Raw genomic sequence first — 20,208 nt, forward strand, 5'->3', positions numbered from 1 at the left:
AGGAATTGTATATTTTAACTGCAAACATATATTTTTTTTATACACTGCAGTATGAGAGATACAATTTCCCACAGCATAGTTAATTTGTTACGTACAAAACCTCCACGGCTGTACCTTTTTGAGGCAGTTCATTTTCAAACATGAACTTAAATGGAATATTTTCAGTGTATGTACCAAAGCAAGTAGTTCTATGATATCTAGAATATAACTTTAAAGAGTAACATCTCTGACATGTTCTGTATTTGAGAAGCACAAGATGGAGCTTTGAAATAAGCTCAAGAATCAAAAGGTGCAATAACCAGGAAGTACATTTAGAAAACTGAAATATGGGGATCTATAATTTTTTTTCCCTCTTCATTTCATAACATTTTAAATGTGTTATAGACTTAATTATTAATTCTAAGGACTACATGCCAGGACTAAAAAAAATAGAGGTTAATATTAAAAATACATTTTAATAAAAATGAAAACATAGTTGAAAAATGACATTTATTACATATTAGAAATTCTCATTCTAATGGAACTTTTCTAAGGCTTAAAAAATGTTCATTATATAGGTGCATCATCAACCCTACTCTGACAGTCTTTCATAATGGAAGATCTAATTTACACTAGCATACATGTTCTTTCCCTCATATAGCTTAGGTCAGGCTAAAGTAAACTACCCTGGCCAGATGTCTCCCTTGTCTGTATAAAAAAAGGCTACAATAGGGCATTTGTCTGTATAGGTAATAAAAAGACACAAAAATCCTGAGTTGTTCTGGCAGGAACTTGATCAAATCTAGAGTAGGTTCAGGCTTGGCTCCAGGCAAACCTGGCTAATACATTATCAGACTCCTTTTTAATAAGTTAATTGCACATGCAAATCAATACAAATTTTGCAATATTTTGATACCATGAATTAGTAGAAAAGAAAAAAAAAAAACAAAACAAACTTGTTTAAGCTGTAAGCAAAGACCCAACGATCCAAAGCACCTATCAACATGTCTCTAAATCTTCTAGGGAAGCAGCAGACCTACATGGAGTGTGCCTCTTAGATAATCAGAAATTACTTTTCTATAAAGCATAGGATGTATACTTTCTGGAGCAAAGGGGGTGGAATATATCCAGATGGAAAATTTTCTCTTCTCTCAGGTCTTCATTTTAAAACAGGAGACAGACTGGATGGATGGAAAGAGATCAGATTACAGCTTACCCACATTTCCGAGAGATGATTAAAGGGTTCTAAAAATCACTTACAAAAGAGCAAGTAAGTTATTATTTCAATCACTTCCTGTGTTCTCCATCTAATGTACTCCACTTTATATGCTCAGAATTGTGTTATACAAAACCCACCAGACTTTTTTTTTTTGTTTGTTTGCATTCAAAGCTAATCGTCCGTTCGTAGATTTACAAGTTTTCAACTTGATGTAGATGTACTTTTTTAAAAAGCATTATTTACAAAAACTTAAAAACAATCTTAAAAGTGCATTTATGCTGCAGCTTAAATCTCAGAGAACAATAATGTTTCAGATACTATTCTAAAATAAAAAGGCATCAGTGAATTAGGAATACTAACTAAACCATGTGGCAAAGACAGCTTATCAGTTTTAAAAGGTTTATCCCTGTAAGATTTAGGAAATACTGAAAACCTAGTTTTCTTACTTAAAATAGCCAGAGGCTTGCTCCAGATACTGTTTCTCTAGTGGAACCCACCTATTGACCTTAGTCACCAAGTGAATTCACATTTTGTGTAGGTATTTATTCCCCAAAAGGGACCCATAAGTGTAGAAGCTTCAAGCTAATTCAGTAAAAGAAAGTAATACTACCACTTAATACATTATCAATAACTGCACAAAGACTGCTCAGTTAGTCATGACTGCAATCTAACATGGGACTGCATGAGGAAATCTCTAATAAATCATCTGTGCTAACTAGGGACAAAACTTTTGCGAGGAGATGCATTCAACTGCTTGCTAGTGCAGCTTAATGAGTAAGACCTGCAGAGGAGCTGCAGACTTCCAGTGAGGTGTGGCTGGTTTCATGTTAAAGAATAATTTCTTTTATTATTTCTTATATTTAGTCATCTCAGTTAAATCCCTGAAAAAAATTCAATCTTCCTTTCCTTAGGATGTTACAGTTTGAACAGGAAATTGTTTATAAACCATAGCACGAAATTTCTCTAAAATGGTAGAAAAGGAGCAGGATGCAAAGAGGAGATGAGAGAAATATTTAGGAAGGAACCAACAAAGAAAGAAAATTCATGAATGGAGCAATTCCATGCATGGTAGAGAGATGGATTACCTGAACATATGAAAACATAAAAATTAAGATTTAGAATGGATCTATAACGAAGTTGTGGAATCACTACATATAAAATGGAGACCAATACAAAAAAGAAAGTATGGAACAGTGAAGAAAATATGACTATAAATTGGGGAGGGATAGGCAGGGGTGCACAATGGACAAGAAACCAGGCAAAGCAGCATTAAAACTTATGGGAAAGGGCATCTTAATGGGGCATCATCACTCAGTTGTCCACTAAAAGCACTACAGCCTTTGTCTAGAGTCATAGGACACAAGCAGTTGACACCTGCAAATTAAAGGGCATGACAAAGACTGCAATATATCAAACTGAAAGGGTTCTAGGGAATAGGACAATGAATGAAAACCTGAGAGACCTGTATTAAATTACAAGTTTGGCCATTACCTTCCTATGAGATATGAAAAATGGGAATATAATAATTCCTACCTTGTTGTGATGATAAAACTCATTAATTATCATGAAGTGTTCACACATTACAGTGCTGTGGGGGAAATAAGCAAGTAGAATCTAATTGCTGTTGTAGGATTAAGAGCAAAAAACATATATTACTGAGTGATGGTCTAAGGGGTTATAAATTGTTTTATCTGAGGAACTGAGAAATCCAAAGGCCAAAGAATAATTGGTCTTCACATGCTTTTTTCTTTTTCTTTTATGTCCAAGCAAACACAGTCATTACATTCAAAAAGGTGCATTTAGTCAGCAGATAAAAAATGAGAATGAAAATGAAGGAAGAAGGATCTCCTGAATGTGGCACATAAACTGGAAGAAGGAAAGAAAAATATACAGCAGCAGACTAACACAGCCAGCAAATTTAAGCGATATTGAACTTAGAGAATTATTCTTCTGACAAAGCTGTAATTTTAGAACGATGAGTGGCGACAAATAAAGACTGGCGGACAGAACCTGTGAGATTAATTTCTTCTAATTCTTCAGCATCTAAAACTTAAGATTTAAAAGAGTCCATTATAGTAACCTGTTTAACAGAGAGAAAAACACATCCAGAAGTGATTCAGCTGACCTTACACACTTACTGTTCTCTAAAATAAGATGCCACCAAAGTTGTCTCACCCATTTTACAAATACTGAAAAAGGACTTGGAAGCAGAACTCCAGGAGTTGCTCAGGCAGAAGTGGGGGAGAAGAGTCTGTCATGTTTGCATAAGTTATTTAGACTTGTATGCAGGGTTTCTTAACAAAAAATTGAGTATCAGATCACTGGCCACTTAATTCTTATTGCTGCTTGTAAATTAGATTACTGGTCACAATGATAGTACAGGCACAAATACACCTGTATTCTCACTTTTAAATTGTTTTAGCAAATAGAACTTTACTGATTCTTACCACCTTAATGTGATGCAAATCATCAGTAAGCATACCCACAACTTTATATTCCCAAAAAGGACTACAGTTAGAATGCAGATTTTTCTTGGACTTTTAATCTGCATTTATCTGATCAGCCTTCACTTTACCAATGAAGGAAAAATAATTCCACATTTAATTTTTTTAATTAAATATTTGCATAAAAAAAACTAACTGAAAAACTCAAGCTGCTTGGAAGAGCCTTTTTTAAAAGCTGCAAGTTCCTGAAATGCTGGGCCTTTTAAATAGGTCCGAATCTACATGTATAAGTAACAGCTCTAAAAGAATTTCTCTTTCTCTATATACATTGATAAGATTACTTTTGTTTATTAAGAATTATTACTGATATTACAGCTCAAGGTGGATAATGTTTAGCATCAATTATCAAACGTTCATCTTCACTAAATAGCAAGAAACAGAATTTGAGTATGTTCCTCTGGCCATATTTGAAATCCAGCCCTTAGCAGATATGCTGAACCAACAAGGTATTTGTGGCTGAGATATCTGAGATGGGTCTCTCTTTACAAGGTGTAATTAAAATCCATGGGGAACTTTCTACCAGTATCTCCTTAGTCAAAATATTTGTTCTGATAAGCAAACACCCTCAAAAAAACAGAGCTTCTAAATCATGTACTTTGTTGGTATCTTTTCACTTCACATGGTTTTCTGAACTTAGAATTAAATAGAGATTAAAAGTAAAACAAAACAAAAAATTCCCTTTCTTTCCTTCTCTTTATTTTTTTCACTTGAGGACTGTTACGAAGTAAAGAAAAACAATTACACACATATACAAACACATCGGCAACTCCAACAGAACCACAGTCTTAATGCTGTATTTTTATATTTTACAAAGTCCATATAGCACAGATCTGCCAAACAGTTCAGCCTGCTAAGCTGAAAATCCTAGGGCTTCAAATTTTTATTGTGATAAAATATTTCAAAATACTGACTTAAGGTGATGTTGGGTTTTGGTACTGCCCTCTGTGTTGCTGGAGCCATACTACAGTGCTATTTGTTTCTTGACAGATTGGCCCTCAATCAAAAGGAATTATTCTTAACTTGGTAATAAAGGTTATTATAAACTTCATTCCAAAAGTTCAAAAAGAAATAAAATTTCTGGGGGAAAAGAAGTCCTGAGAAAAGTCACAGGAAATGAGAGAAAACTGGAATATTTCCTTTTTTGCCTTGCCTAACAGATTTGGATTAATATTGTAGAATTTGTCACCTCAAGACCTTTCCCATCACTATTTATTCATAACAGACATGGCAAAGTCTTCCTTCACTCCATAATCTGCCATCACTATACAGTACATTTAGATTCAAAATCCAGTGTTTAAGCTTTGCAATTCTGTTGCCAGAAGTTACTAGCAAATTCAATCTTGGTGAATTTAAAACTCTATATATTAAATAGTTCTGCTTGACATGATGTATGTACCTTCTTTAATTTCCTTGCAGAAGAAGCATCAATTATAATAGTGATGCCAGCAATCTCTAAAGAATACTTGATTAAGAAGTGTAAATGAAGCATGCTGGCAATTCTGATTAATACATTTACAACATTTTTTCTAGGGTTTTATAAATTAAATCTAAAATGAATAGAAGCACTTGTATTATCTCAAGTGGAGGTGAGGATAACTTGTCTTGTTATCAGAAGACGCTAAGATTTCCAATAGTTAAAGCCAGATAAGTTTCAAACCACTTAAAGTAAGAGTTTTAGTAGAATAAAAAATTGAAATATCATACATTTTGTCTAAATCTTGGGACTGGATTTTCAATTTCCCCAAAGCTTATTACAGTAATATGACTTATCTCTCTCTCTCTCTCTCTCTCTCTCTCTCTCTATATATATATATATATATGTATATATATATTCTTTCCCCTCTTGTAAAGAATAAAGAGCAAGAGAATGCAAGCTTGGAAAATCAGGCCAGAAAATGGTTCCTTCAGAGTAAACTAAATTATTCATATTTATAATTTTGATTCTGCAGTCCTACAATTATGACTTTATTACATTTCAAAAAAGTGAATCATATTGCTGCCAGGATCTTTCCTCTCCTAGCACATTCCCTGACTGATTAGAAACTCAGGCTGTATGAGGGAGATTTAGAGAATTGAAACATAAAATATCTGGCTCTTGAGGAAACTTTTGAAGAAATCCCTAAATTATTTTTTTCTTGCTTCTGCAAAAAAAAATAAATACTAGTCTCACAGTTTCATTAATATTTTCAGTCCCTTAATTTTCTGAGATTACAAGCAATGAAACAAAGATAAACATATGACTTACATCATTCTGATCATCTTTTGCATTGTAATAGATTATGTCATTATTCTGTAAGAGAAAGGAAAGCAATTATGTTAGTTTGCAAGCAGAGAATAAAATTCAATATCAATATTTTGTACTAAAATACATTTTAAAATAAACCAGCATCTTGTTGTGTATTCTCTTTGAAATACGATAGAATCAGACTTTTGCTTGCTTTTTTTCATGGAACATTTTCCATGTCCACGTTTAACTTAATTTATTTAATGCCTCTTCCCTGGTAAGCTACATAACTCACTAAAAAAGCCAGATAGAAAAGTACAGACCATGCTGAACAAAGCTCCCCTTCCGCAAATTGTTTGGGTTTTTTTACAAACACATGACTTTCATGATGCAATTAGGTGATTTATGCAGCATGACATCCAGCTGGCAATAGATACAGTGATGCATGGGCATTACTAAGCAGGTTAAGTATCTGTTGCACACATGTTCATTGTTTTATTCACTGAAAATGAAATCTGGGAAAATACATCACAGGAGAGTCTGGCTTCTGTAGCATAGAGTGGATCGTCTTTGGAAACACCATACTATGTAATTCAAACAAAGCAATGACTAAGAAGATGACTAGTGTCCATTACAAATTAGTCAGAAGCTTCATTCAGTGTAATGTTTACAGTAGTTTGTAAATTAGGGCATTTCCTGTAGAATATGATTTTCTTTTCTCTTGAAATAATTCTGAGCCATTTAAAAGCCTTGAAGATTTAGGTTCACTGTGGTAGTGTTTTGCTGTAAAGTGATGGAAACAGGCCCACTGAACTAAACAGTATTTTTAAATCACCAATTAAAGAATTATGCTTCAGAAACATGATACATTTCCAAACTAATTAAAACAACCCCACCACCATGCCAAAGGAATTACATATTTTGTTAGGCTATTCATATATTTTACTTCATAACCCTGCCTGGAGATATTACCAATATAATGTATAAACTAACACTGACATTGGTCATATCTCACTATTCTTAATATAGAAAAAATGAGATATACAGGGCTATAACACACTGAATGCTGTGCTGTTCACAAAGAAGATGCATAGATCAGTTATATCTTCAGAGGACAATTTTTTCATAATTTAACCACTTCTAGCTGACAAGAACAAATTGTTTTGTTGTTGGTTCTCAAGTGTGTCTTTTAGATATTTATTAACTCCTTGATGCAAAGAATTTTACTCTTTCCACTGTTCTACACTTCTGCCATCAGGCAATGCTGCACACTTAATCAGCAACCCTAAAATACAATGCAAGTATCCTAAATTATTATTTTTTTTTCTTTACCCAGTAATGTTAAGATTTTCACTCACATGTAACTCACTGTTATTTCTGTTAGTCAATGAAGGGATTTATTAAAACATAAACTAGAAACTTTAGCATAGTATTAATATACAAGTTTACAAAATTTATGCAGTTGGAAAAACGAAGGGTAGTTTTCACTGTCATTAACTCCTCTCTCAAAGCAAACAGTTTCAGTGTCTGACAAGGATACACAAGGCATATAAAAGTAAATAAAGAACCAGGTCATTTTATTTCTGACTCCTACTTTTTTCTTCTTGTCTAGACTAATAATAATCTTTATTTCTTCTACGCTTTCATTGATATTGTCTGCTGAAGTTAAAGATTGTTCCACTGCTTTTATATTGTTTTTCATTTCAACAGTATTTTGTTTCTCAGCTTTGGGTATAAAAAAATTACAGTGGGAAACACTACATATTGGGTGGTATTAATAACTTCCTAATTTCACCACACAGAAAGTTTCTAGTCTTTGTGATCTCTCACATAGATTCATCAAACAGAGAAAAAGTAAGGGAAAATGCAATATTTCAGAACACCTGCACATGAAGTTTGGATTCCCACCAATAACTTAGACTTGCATTTTCATTCTCTATGGAGCAAGTTTACAGAGACAATGTATTGATTTGACTAGTTAAATTCCTAATCTCAACTCAGGATAATGTGAATGTAGCTTAAATTGGCTTGTCATCACAGGAAATGATACTTTTTTTCAGTTCAATTGTTTCAAGAACAACACAAAGGGATTGCATTGCAACAAGACATATCTGCCTTTGCAGAAAATTACAAATAGTAAATAGTAATAACATATCTGTCATTCTGTTGGTAAAAGCTATACAGCCTCCTTTACTCTACCAAGTGCCAAAGGTGAACACTCTGTCATCACTGCCACATAATGGCTTATGCACGAAAACCTACTCTGCAAATCCTATGCTAGAATTCCAATTGTCCACAGACCCCATCAACTGGTTAAACCTCTTTTTCAGTGGAAACTTTATATGTGTTATTTTTGAAGGATCTGTTTTCCACAAGAGTTGTTTGCATTTCATTCAGGAAAGAAAACAAAACAAAACAAAACAAAACAGCAAGCAACCAAACCTGGAAATCTTAAGATTTTCAACAAATATCCAGTGCTGTCTGCCCAGAAATGTTGCTTCCACTGAAGCTGTGATTAAGATTTCTTATGTCTTCAGGTCTGCATGTGAGACATCCTAGAGACTACAAGCTACACTCTGTAATGTAGCCCCTGCCCTGCCACCCCCCTCCCCCCCGCACAAAAAAAAAAAAAAAAAAAAAAACACTTCAAAAAAAAAAGCACTTCTCTTTATTATTTTATTTCCTACAGAGATGCTAAAAGGTAATTAATTCCTTCACAAAAGAAAACAGAGGAATATTTTTTAAAGTTCTCTATACTTCAGACATTTTTTTTCAATGAACCACTAGAGGGAAACCTAAAATTAGTGTAGTAGATTATACTGCAAATATATACTACTGCACAATTATTAGTGCATGTTTCATAATCTGAATTAAAGACCAAAGATGGTTATTTGAATTTTGTTTTAAAAAAGCACACTTCCCGTGATGTCTTAGTATTTTATACAAAATACACTAAAGCAACCAAAAAGAGGGAACATATAAAAGCTCCTTTATATTTTGGTTAACCTGCTAGAAGTTATGTCTACAAGGATTATTTTGTTCGCCTAGTAATGAGATAGAGTAAGAAATCAAAAACTGAGGAAAACAAATCATATTACAAATATATGTCTGATTTTGACTATTCAGTTTACAAATAGTATTTTAGAATTACAGATAGAAAATTGGAGAACATTTTAAAATTGTATTTATCCCACACACTTAGAAAAAACTTAGAACACTAGTGAAAAAAACAGTCCTGCTGTTCGGAATGCAGCAAAAAAAAATCACTAATAATACTGGTATGTTTCCTATTTCACAGGCACACCAGATGAAACTAGTGTAAATGCCTATAAATGGTAAAAAAATAAAATTAATTCAGTGTTGGCAAAATCCATCTCCTTTAATTAAAAAAAAACAACAACAACAAAAAAAACAAACACCAAACATTTTCTTGTATTCCCTTGGATAAAGATGTGCCTTAAAAACGTTCACCCTAATACCTTTAGGATAATTGAGTTTTAAGCCCAACCTAATAAATTCTATTACAAACATACCAAGTAGTTTCAGTTTAATCACTTTTATAATAAGTCTGACATGCAATTTAAGGCACAATTAGACAGTTCCAAAAAGAAAGCTAAACATGGCCTATCAAAAATGAAAAATGCCATCTATTTCTAAAGAGAAAAAAAAATAGAGAATAAAAAGCTGCAAACCAAAAAAAGGAAATAATCCAACTGCTATGATTTATTGTTATAGTGTTGTAATTTTACACAACTGAAACGGCACAGGTAAAATAAAGGGATTACCAGCAAATAATTTTTTTCCCTTCAGTATCCATGAGTGGAAACACTGATTTACCTCATTACAGTGAATACAAAGTAAGTCAATACAGCAAATCAGTTGCATTTACTGTGTCTGAACATTGGCAGTAAGTGGGTTAGCAAGCACATTCAAAAGAAGATAGTGAAATGGACTTTAAAAAAAAGGTATTTTCAAAACCAAAGTATTTATATTTAAAAAAAAAAAAAAAAAGAAGAGAGAAATACAAAACAGTTCAATAACATCCCAGTCGAGCAATATTTCCCCATATTACCTATAATATTGGCAAATGGGTTAGATATTTTTCCCAAAATATAATTTGACTAAAGAAGTACTTTATGAGAATAATATTTTTTTTACACTAATTTAAAACTTCTGCACTGTATTTCATGATAAGCCTGTTTCATCAGATGTGTATAGAATTTTCTCAGGATTCTACTATGACTAATAATTGGAATGAAAAGACGAAGCTGACAGTTACAGGAAATAACATAAAGAAGGATTAAAGGTGCTGCATACCCTTTGTCATAAAACACACTTTCTTTTAAAAGGTGAGGAAGATCAACTTGCTCCGCCTTCATTTACAGGTTATTCCTTCACTGAAACTATCAATATAGAAACCTTCAAATTTATAGGCAGTTTTCATGAGATGGTCACTTGCCCATTCACAGATGCATTAGAGTGATATATAAAATGAGCAATTTGATAATAATCTTTATGCTAGAAAGGGGGAATAAAACATACAACCCTCATATAAACAGACAATTTATGGAAGATATGAAAGATTACTGAAATGATACAGATTCCAGATAAAAAATACACTATATGAAAAAGGCACTTTCAAGGCCTTTAAATCAATGCAAAAAGATTTTGATGATGAACTGTGGAAGAACTTGAGTTTTCAACATATATATTCTTTAAGTACCTTAATACCTATTTCTATATGGACCTTTGAAGAACCTCAGGTTTTCATATCTCTGAGAAGTTTGGACTCTACTTCACACCTTCAGTCAGGACCGATAAACTGAAGATTCTCAATGATTTATCTTGAGGTACTTCTGTCATTGAACACATCATTCTTTTCATTATATAATAATCAATGCCAGAGAAACATATTAGATCAGTTAAATCGCAATTAATAAATAGAAGGGACACTTGCTCTGCTCTCATCTCCTCTTCCCCTCTCTTTCTTTTCTCCTGGCCATGTGATTAGTGCAGTTTTAGGGCTTTCCTACTTAGAAGAACTATTATGACCATTACTAAGAACGGAATTTTTACTGCATTAGTGTGCAACACAGAGAAAAACTAACATTTTCTTAGTCACATTAACAGAGGATGCATTTCTGTAAATAGCTACCATGTGAACAGTCCGGCTAAAACTCAAAAACTTAAAAAAATGAAAATAAAATATCCTAGAAAGAGTACTCGTGTCCTCAATTATCTTGCATTGATCGTAGAAACTCTAAAGAAAAGAAAAAACCTGTCCATGTCAAACATAACTCCCTAATTTTCAGATTATTTTCACTGTAACAATTGTTATAACAAACTGCCATTGGACTACTTAAGCTGTCAGGATGATATCTAATTCCTGAAGAAAAATAAGAATACATTTTAAGTACTAACTGCAATTTGGATACAGTATTAAAAGACAACACTGAAAGTGTCAGGTTAAATGTAATTCAGCTCCCAAGGTGATGAGAAATATGTGTCAAAGAAACATTTGAATCAGAATCTAGAGATCTGTCTGTTTTTCTGAAATAATGCAACATTCTCCATGAATAATTTCTGCCAAAGTCATCCTGTAGCTCAATGGCCTGTGTTCAGAAGGTAATCTCCACTGGACATGAAGGTATTTGGTAGAATAACAATGGGACTTTGTTAATTTGTCTACTGGTAAGGATAATTTTATCTTTAGAAATAATTTTTAACTTAGGGGAATTATTCTTTTTTTAGTCCAACTGGTGGACTAAATGAGTCAAGTGTTGTGACCAAGGAAGTATTTGTTACCTGCAAAATATAAAAGGTCAAATACTTCATGCAGGAATGAAGATTTAATGGCTGAAGATATAATGACACAAAAAAACCCAACATTGCTATTACTCTCTGGTATAGCCATTTACGTCACAGAATAATTGTCATTTTAATTAGTCAAACTGTAAATTTCTCTTCAAAGATAATATTTTGACCTACAGTAAACCCACAGTATTTAAGCATACATGCAAGCATTAACCATGCACTACACTACAGTTCAAATTCAGGACATGACAGTGACTGTATATGGGAACAGATGCTAAAAGCACATAATTTTGTACTTGAAGCCTTTCAGGATTCTGCTAAAACACACCTGTGATGGCAGATTTTTTCTTGCTATATTCATTAGTCACCTTCATATTGGTACATGTGGTGAATGGGAGCTTGAATATGCCTATAAAATTGAAAGATCAACTCTCTAGGTGGCAGGTACTGGAAGTGTCTTCAATGCTGACCAAAAGTAGTTAAAATTAAAGACTTTCATTGTTCTTAAAACCAAATTGTTACAGAGTACATTTCTCTTCTTAATGAATATAAGGGTCTCTGTACTTAAGACTATCAAGCTCTCAGTTGGATATTCAGCATTTTACCTTCTGTTACTGCTCATTTTCTTGGAGAACCGAAAACCGAGTGCAACAGATACCAACACTATAAGGCTACAGAACAGAACTCTACTAGAATTAAACCTCAATGTCTGAGACAAAAAATTAAACATTCCCATAAAGAATAGTGTTGTTCACTTTTTCAGATAAGAAGTAAGCACCACAAGTCTATATTAAGTTGGGAAGAAAAATCAGGGCATCCATTGGCAGCAGGACTTTTTCAAAGCTATTAAAGTCCATTTATTTATTGACTTATTTTCAGAAGATCAAAGTGAAGAAAGAGGCCTGTATTGAGCAGTTGAAGAAATCTGTAATTTCTGAAAAATTAATTTCCCTTGTAGACTTTAATGGCAGAAAAGAAACTGAGAAACAGGTTTTGTGTTGGGAAAGTTTATTGTTTTTCTGTCAGCCTGCAATCTCTTTGTGTGTTTTAGATTTAGTCACCTCTGAACCAAAAAATTTTAGAAACATGATACATTATTACCTTAATTTCATCCTGTGTACCCTGTAGCTAAACTAACTGCCAGGACCTCCACATCTAAGGTAAGACTATGGATTCTGCCTTAAGATAGGCAGTTACTTCCACCTTTGAAAGGGAATACAGAGGAATTTGTATGACAAAAAAATATAGGCATTTACAAAGTCTCAGCTCCAAATCTCTTCATGCTGAAGATTCAAAGAGCCAGTGGCAGGATCCATGATGCAAACCATATCAGTAGTAACCAATCAGACAGGATAAGAAGCTCTTGCTCTTATATAATCCCCATTATTTTAAGAGTTGATTACCTGGAAACACTGTCAAAATGGCTTCAATCCCCTTTACCATTTTTTTTTTTTTTAAAAAAATGTATTGCCTTTTAGAAATGTTAAACATTGTGGATGGATTTTTTTTTGGAAGCAGAACATGATACAGAGGCAGAATAGCAAAACCCATCAACCTTTCACACAACTCTCTTCAGTCCACATCATGTTCCAAAGATTTTTTTCAAACCGTTTTATTTTAATCCGAACCAAAACTCATTGAAGCCAATGAGACAGACTCTGGAATAAGCCCAGTATGGGTATATGTTTCATGGTATGAATGGGAAGTCAGAAATAATATTACTATAGTCCCAGTGGATACAAACACAAAAAATCAATATCCACTTCAAGTAGGGGAAAGATTTATAATACGCCTCTGGCATACTTTAGTAGGTGGATAACAACAGGTAATGATTCAAAAAGTTACTCTCTTTCTCTCCAAACCTCTCTCAATATTCGTACCATCTCCACAAAAAGTGACCAAAAAATCTAGGATTTTATGAACTTGCACGTGTCAGAAATGAACAGGAAAGAAAATGAAAAGGATACTCTTCTGAAGTTAATGAGTTTAAAAGAACTGGTTGCATATATAAAGTGATACAAATAACTATCTACTATGTTCCTTCTCCAGGCCTCTAAGGCAAAAGCAAGGTAGGCAGAGACAATCCTGAGAGACAAAGCTATTTTAAATCTTTTGTTAATTTTGGTATATATATACTTTCAAAAGGTTCAGGAAATTGCTAATCTTCTCATCAGAATAAATTCCTCCAAAGTATAAGCATATGTGAATGGCTTCTTTTTCTATGGCAAAATGCAATCAATTTCAAAGCAGATTTCCAGGTGGGAAAATGAAATTAATTTGTTAGCAGCTAATTAATCTCTGTATCACCCTATCCTATCTGTTTAATTAAAGCACCAAAGTATGTTCATTTTAATTTATTCAGCATTACTTTCTTTAGTTGATGAAAGAACACAAAAATAAAATAATTAAAAACCACCTTGTCTAAAACAATTGCAGATCATCCAGCTTGTAAATAGTAGGGTCATTGTAGTATAAGAGGGTAGTTAAACATTTTGGACATTAATTGAAATCACATGTGTAGAATATTGGCTTTGGCATTCTGAATTCATACTTAAATGGGTGCTAGGCTGTAAAGAACTGGACTAAATTTATTTACATGGTCTACTTTATCATAACTGAATCTAGAAAATATGCCAGTTCTCTTACTCCAACAAATCTGCAAAAATCTTTGAACAAATAATTTTTAACCAAGTAATGGGCAAGGCTACAACACAACTTTTCCCTAAGAAAATGAGTTTACATTTGTTACATTGCCACTCTGTTCTATTCATTGCAGCCAACAATTAAGATCATGTTCGGGAATGTTCTTTGAACTGTTATTTAAAAGCTGCACACTGTACTTCAACCCCATAATTGAAGATCCTACTTGCCTGGGAATTGCACAGCAGCTAATGACATTAAAACAGCTAATACTAAGAAAACATATGAGTTACAGGCATTTGCAAAATGTTGCAGGAATTTTGATTTGTCTGTGACGGTAATTACTATTAAACCTGAAAATATGAGGGGTTAATTTCAGATTAAGAACCATATTGTGATCTTAAAGGCTATGCAAGAAAAAAAAAAAACAACAAAAAAACAGAAGGACAAAATCTGATTATGGATGTGTCCGTTTCAGCAAGAAATTAAGAAAAAAGCAATCATATTATTCCTTTGTATCTCAGGCTCCAAACAAATTAATCCATTTGAATTTATGGTTTGATCCATTCAAATATATAGCAGTCTGTTTATAAAATATAATTTAACAAAATGTAAATGTATTTTCCTTACTGAAATTATACCGAACAAAACTAAATCATTATCAAAACAATGTTTCTTTTATCCTTCTGTCAAATCTTTAATTTTTCACAGCAAACTTAGAGATTTAATTCTAACACACATTGCTCTCCATGGACTATCAGTTACTGCAAAACACCTCTTCAGTATACTTTTTCAAATATACTTTGAAATGAAAGCTGTGGACAGCATTGACCAGGCTTTAAGAAGTAACCTATGTTCACCTAATAAAGAAGGGATCAGAATTTAATTACTCAGCTTTGACATCCATTCTGTGCATATGTTGCACTCTGTTACTGCAATAAAGGAGAGCTCAATAAAGCAGAGCTCCATGTTATTTTGGAGGCAGTTAAGTAGTATGACACAAGCCAGCAGCTGGAAAATGGCATTCATTTTACCATTTAAAATTAAATGATGAAGACTTTTCTAGTTAATCACTACAAGCAAAAGGAGCATATAAAAATAATTAAAGCATTATTACTTTTCTTCTTAATTATTGGATATATTATGCTGGAATGCTGGAATTTATGAAGAAGAGCAGTAAGATTTAAGAGCTGTATCAACAACTCGATATTATGTTTCTTATACTCTATCTTAACAACAGTACTAAATGAAAAGTTGTTTGTCTTTTCTTCATGGATCACAAAAGCGGTTTTTACTCACCATTTATTTGATGCTATGAATTACAAAGAAATAGGAGACTTCCAGACTGCTGAATAAGCTAGTTCAGGTACGGCAGCAGGGTAAGGTGATTGGATGAGCATTTGCACTGTCAGAACCACAAGCTGCTTTATTTCAGGGGAACTCATATATCTCTTGACAGCAAACTGTGCAATTTTATATATATATATATATATATAAATAGTGAAAAATATTATTCCTTTTCACCATCCAGTTTAGCAGAGGGGTAGTTCTTGGTTTCATTTTGTTGTGTTGTTTTTGTTGGTTTTTTTTCCCTGAGTACGATGAAACACAGGAAAAAACTGCCAAGAGTTCTTTGAAAATGGGAAACAAAAAAAAAGAAGGAAACCAGATGCTCACTACATCCTTTAGTGTTCTTCTGGAAGATGCACCAATAGTTCAGTCCTAAACAAAACAGAACAGTCCAGGATACAGGTAGGAGGGGGAAAAATGCACTTGTGCATTTCCTTTCTTTCCAGCTTTTTCTCAACCTGCTGTAGAGACTTCCCAAAATTATTTTCTTAGCCTAAGGGCACTGAACTTTGCTTGCTGTCATTTCACCACAAGTTCAGTCATCATTCATGCCATATTCTCTTATATTAGGTAATGCTGCTTTATTTCAGGGGAACTCATATATCTCTTGACAGCAAACTGTGCAATTTTATATATATATATATATATAAATAGTGAAAAATATTATTCCTTTTCACCATCCAGTTTAGCAGAGGGGTAGTTCTTGGTTTCATTTTGTTGTGTTGTTTTTGTTGGTTTTTTTTCCCTGAGTACGATGAAACACAGGAAAAAACTGCCAAGAGTTCTTTGAAAATGGGAAACAAAAAAAAAGAAGGAAACCAGATGCTCACTACATCCTTTAGTGTTCTTCTGGAAGATGCACCAATAGTTCAGTCCTAAACAAAACAGAACAGTCCAGGATACAGGTAGGAGGGGGAAAAATGCACTTGTGCATTTCCTTTCTTTCCAGCTTTTTCTCAACCTGCTGTAGAGACTTCCCAAAATTATTTTCTTAGCCTAAGGGCACTGAACTTTGCTTGCTGTCATTTCACCACAAGTTCAGTCATCATTCATGCCATATTCTCTTATATTAGGTAATGGAGATTTTGCAGAGGAACTAGAATAAAAATGTTTAAAATGCTTACAATAACTATTTTCTGCCTTAAAGAACAGAAGTAAACCAGTATCACCATATTGATATTTCATTTTCTGTCTACCATTTCATTTTACTGACAAAACTAACAATATTATTTTGTTAATCAGATCACCTAGTTAAGTCTTGATGAAGAGCAGACACTGCAGGTTGGTTGTGTTTATTCCTGTTTCAAGTTTTTGTTTTGTTGGTTTTGTTTTGTTTTTCTAATTAGAAAGATGCTTTGGAATATCTGTGCCAGCATTTTAGCCCAGACTGATTTTCCCAGTTACAGAAGAAAGGCCATCCACATTTTCTGTTTCCACTCACCACTAGAAAATAAACTTTAAAAATTGAGTTGTAATAATACCAGATATTATTTCCTATTTATTTAAATATAGTAATTTCTACAAAAAATGCCCCCCTAATCTCAGATCCAGACTAAGCACAGGCAAAGCTGCCAGCCATACAGTGCATTAGATTCTAAGGGCAGTAAAATGTATCCAAAGCCTGCTCTGACTATACCAAAACCTTGGAAAGCCAGACTGGTAGCCGCTGGCTGCCAGTAGGATGCAGAGAACAGCAGTCTTTCCTTAGAAGAATATGCTCTACCTTAAAACCAGTTTCAGCATAAGCCTGCACTTGTGGTCCCAGCAGCCTGAGCAGGAAGCCTGGATCCTCAGTGACTATTTCTGATTTAATATTCTAGTTTTGTCTGTTTCTTCTGCCTCTCCCCAGTTCTGCCTGGAGGCAGAAGTCAGAACAGCCCAAGGTTTTAACAAGTCGGAGAAGTAATCAGCTAGTTCTGAATTTGTACACCTTCCTAGTTCAGAAATTGCATACAATTTCAAAATATTTCACATCTAACATATATAACTCGTATTCTAGGCACTCCCACCAGAATCTATGGTAACACATGTAGGATTGGGCCCATACACTTTGTATAAATCACTTCAAAATGCTTGTATTGTCCAACACTTCTTTGATTTTCATCTCTTATGTAAAATTTGGGTGGAAAAATTGACAAATAAAAGGATACGTGAGAAAGAGTCCATGCAAGATATTTTAAACAGAAGAAATAGATATCTGCTGTGAAAAGTGAAATTAAGACAGGTATTTGATGAAGAAGATAGGCAGTGAGAAAGGCTTCTGCACACCAAACCAGAAAGGTTAATAAAAACAGAGCCTAAGACTGGAACAACATAATGAAGGGAGCATGAACTACATTGGAAATAATATATTAAATTGATTTGAGTTTGAAGAAATGCATCATTTTTTCTCAACATTTATCCTGTGATACTTGAGGACTATTTCAGCTCAGCTTTCAACAGCATGATTACACAGTATTACAGAAGCATGAACTGAGATGTCAGAAAGCCAGAGAAGGAACTGTAAGTGTTTAAGTAGGGATAATGGAATCATAGAATCATAGAATCTTAGGGGCTGGAAGGGACCTCGAAAGATCATCTAGTCCAACCCCCCTCCAGAGCAGGGTCACCTAGAGTACATCACACAGGAACGCATCCAGGTGGGTTTTGAATGTCTCCAGTGAAGGAGACTCCACAACCTCCCTGGGCAGCCTGTTCCAGTGCTCTGTCACTCTTACAGTAAAAAAATATTTTCAGATATTCACCTTGAACCTCCTATGCTCCAATTTACACCCATTACCCCTTGTCCTATCACTGGTCATCACTGAGAAAAGCCTAACTCTGTCCCCCTGACACTCACCCCTTACATTTTTGTAAACATTGATGAGGTCACCCCTCAGTCTCCTTTTCTCCAAGCTAAAGAGACCCAGCTCCCTCAGCCTTTCCTCATAAGGGAGATGTTCCACTCCCTTCACCATCTTTGTAGCTCTGCCCTGGACTCTTTCAAGCAGTTCCCTGTCCTTCTTGAACTGAGGGGCCCAGAACTGGACACAATACTCCAGATGTGGCCTCACCAATGCAGAATAGAGGGGGAGGAGAACCTCTCTTGACCTACTAACCACACCCTTTCTAATGCATCCCAGGATGCCATTGGCCTTCTTGGCCACAAGGGCACATTGCTGGCTCATGGTCATCCTCCTGTCTACCAGGACCCCCAGGTCTCTCTCACCTACACTACTCTCCAGCAGTTCAGCCCCCAACCTGTACTGGGTGCATGGTGTTATTCTTCCCCAAATGCAAAACTCTACACTTCCCCTTGTTGAATTTCATCATGTTTCTCCCCGCCCAACTCTCCAGCCTATCTAAGTCTCTCTGAATGGCAGCACAGCCTTCTGGTGTGTCAGCCACTCCTCCCAGCTTAGTGTCATCAGCAAACTTGCTGAGGGTACATTCTATACCCTCATCCAGATTGTTGATGAAGATGTTGAACAACACTGGTCCCAGTACCGACCCCTGTGGGACTCCACTAGTCACACATGGAAGATGGGAAGAGGAAAGAATGAATGCTTCAAAAATGGATAAAGTGTCTTGTCAACATTGATGCCCCATGTTCACATCCAGCAAAGACACAGAGGTGAAAACTGGGGAGAAAGGCAGGAGACAACTGAAACAAAGCAGCCATTCCCCAACCTTTTCCATCAGCCATCCCTCTGATAACAGCCAAAACTTCTTGGACATCTTTCTCCTCACTTCCCTGCTCCCTTTTTCTTTCCACACATTTCAGTGTACAAACTCTGATATCCACCTTGCTAAAAATGGTTTTGCTTTGTTTTTACTTGAGGGAGTTTACTGGATGTGATGGGCTGAGAACTCTTGCAGTTCCACAAAACAACATGGGCAGAAACCAACCTACCAGCTACTCTTTGCCTAGGAAAGTCCTCCAAAACTTTTTCAGCAGGTCTGTACTGCAAATATCTGCAAATACTTCCATCATGATCTAGGATACTTCATCATGCTGAAAAACACTATTCTGATGAGACCAGCACAGTCTGTATGCTATTTGGACACAATGAATTGAAAATAACAGACACATGCAAACCATGGATACTGGGGCAGAGCAAGCATCAGCCAATTGTACAAACTGAGCTCAAGGTCAAGGATTCCTCTCTCGCTGTGCTCCAAAAAGATGCTCTTCATACTGAACTTGCAAAAAAATACCTGTTTTCTTTGCTTGTATGTTCATTTCTGCTCAAATATTCCTGGTCTTTAAAATGTAACAGAGGTAAAATTTTTAAAGCATAGGCACATGGCACATGCCTTGTCCAACATAACATTTATAGATGTAAGCTTTAGAAATCAGGTATATAACATAGATTTACAGATTTAAGCAGTAGAAATGTAATCCAGTTCCAATCTTAAACTTATTACTTGGATAAATGCCTCAGGGAGTCAGAATTCAGCCTTCTTTCCCCTCTGTGCATGAAATATGCACTAACAAG

At 34.6% G+C, this 20,208-nt stretch overlaps 1 protein-coding gene across 1 annotated transcript in view; it reads right to left on the reverse strand.

Annotated features, from left to right (window-relative positions):
- LOC104391927 (voltage-dependent calcium channel subunit alpha-2/delta-1-like) overlaps nucleotides 1-20,208 on the reverse strand; it is a gene marked incomplete at its 3' end in the record, with an annotated part of 226,228 nt that overhangs the window by 11,793 nt on the left and 194,227 nt on the right. Inside the window, exon 5 of the mRNA XM_010001279.1 lies at nucleotides 5,948-5,992. Within this exon, the coding sequence (XP_009999581.1) occupies nucleotides 5,948-5,992 (45 nt within the window). The remainder of the gene's footprint in view (nucleotides 1-5,947; nucleotides 5,993-20,208) is intronic.

Source organism: Chaetura pelagica, unplaced genomic scaffold (genome assembly GCF_000747805.2).
Source record: "Chaetura pelagica isolate M959 unplaced genomic scaffold, ChaPel_1.0 scaffold66, whole genome shotgun sequence".
In the NCBI taxonomy this organism is placed as follows: domain Eukaryota; kingdom Metazoa; phylum Chordata; class Aves; order Apodiformes; family Apodidae; genus Chaetura; species Chaetura pelagica.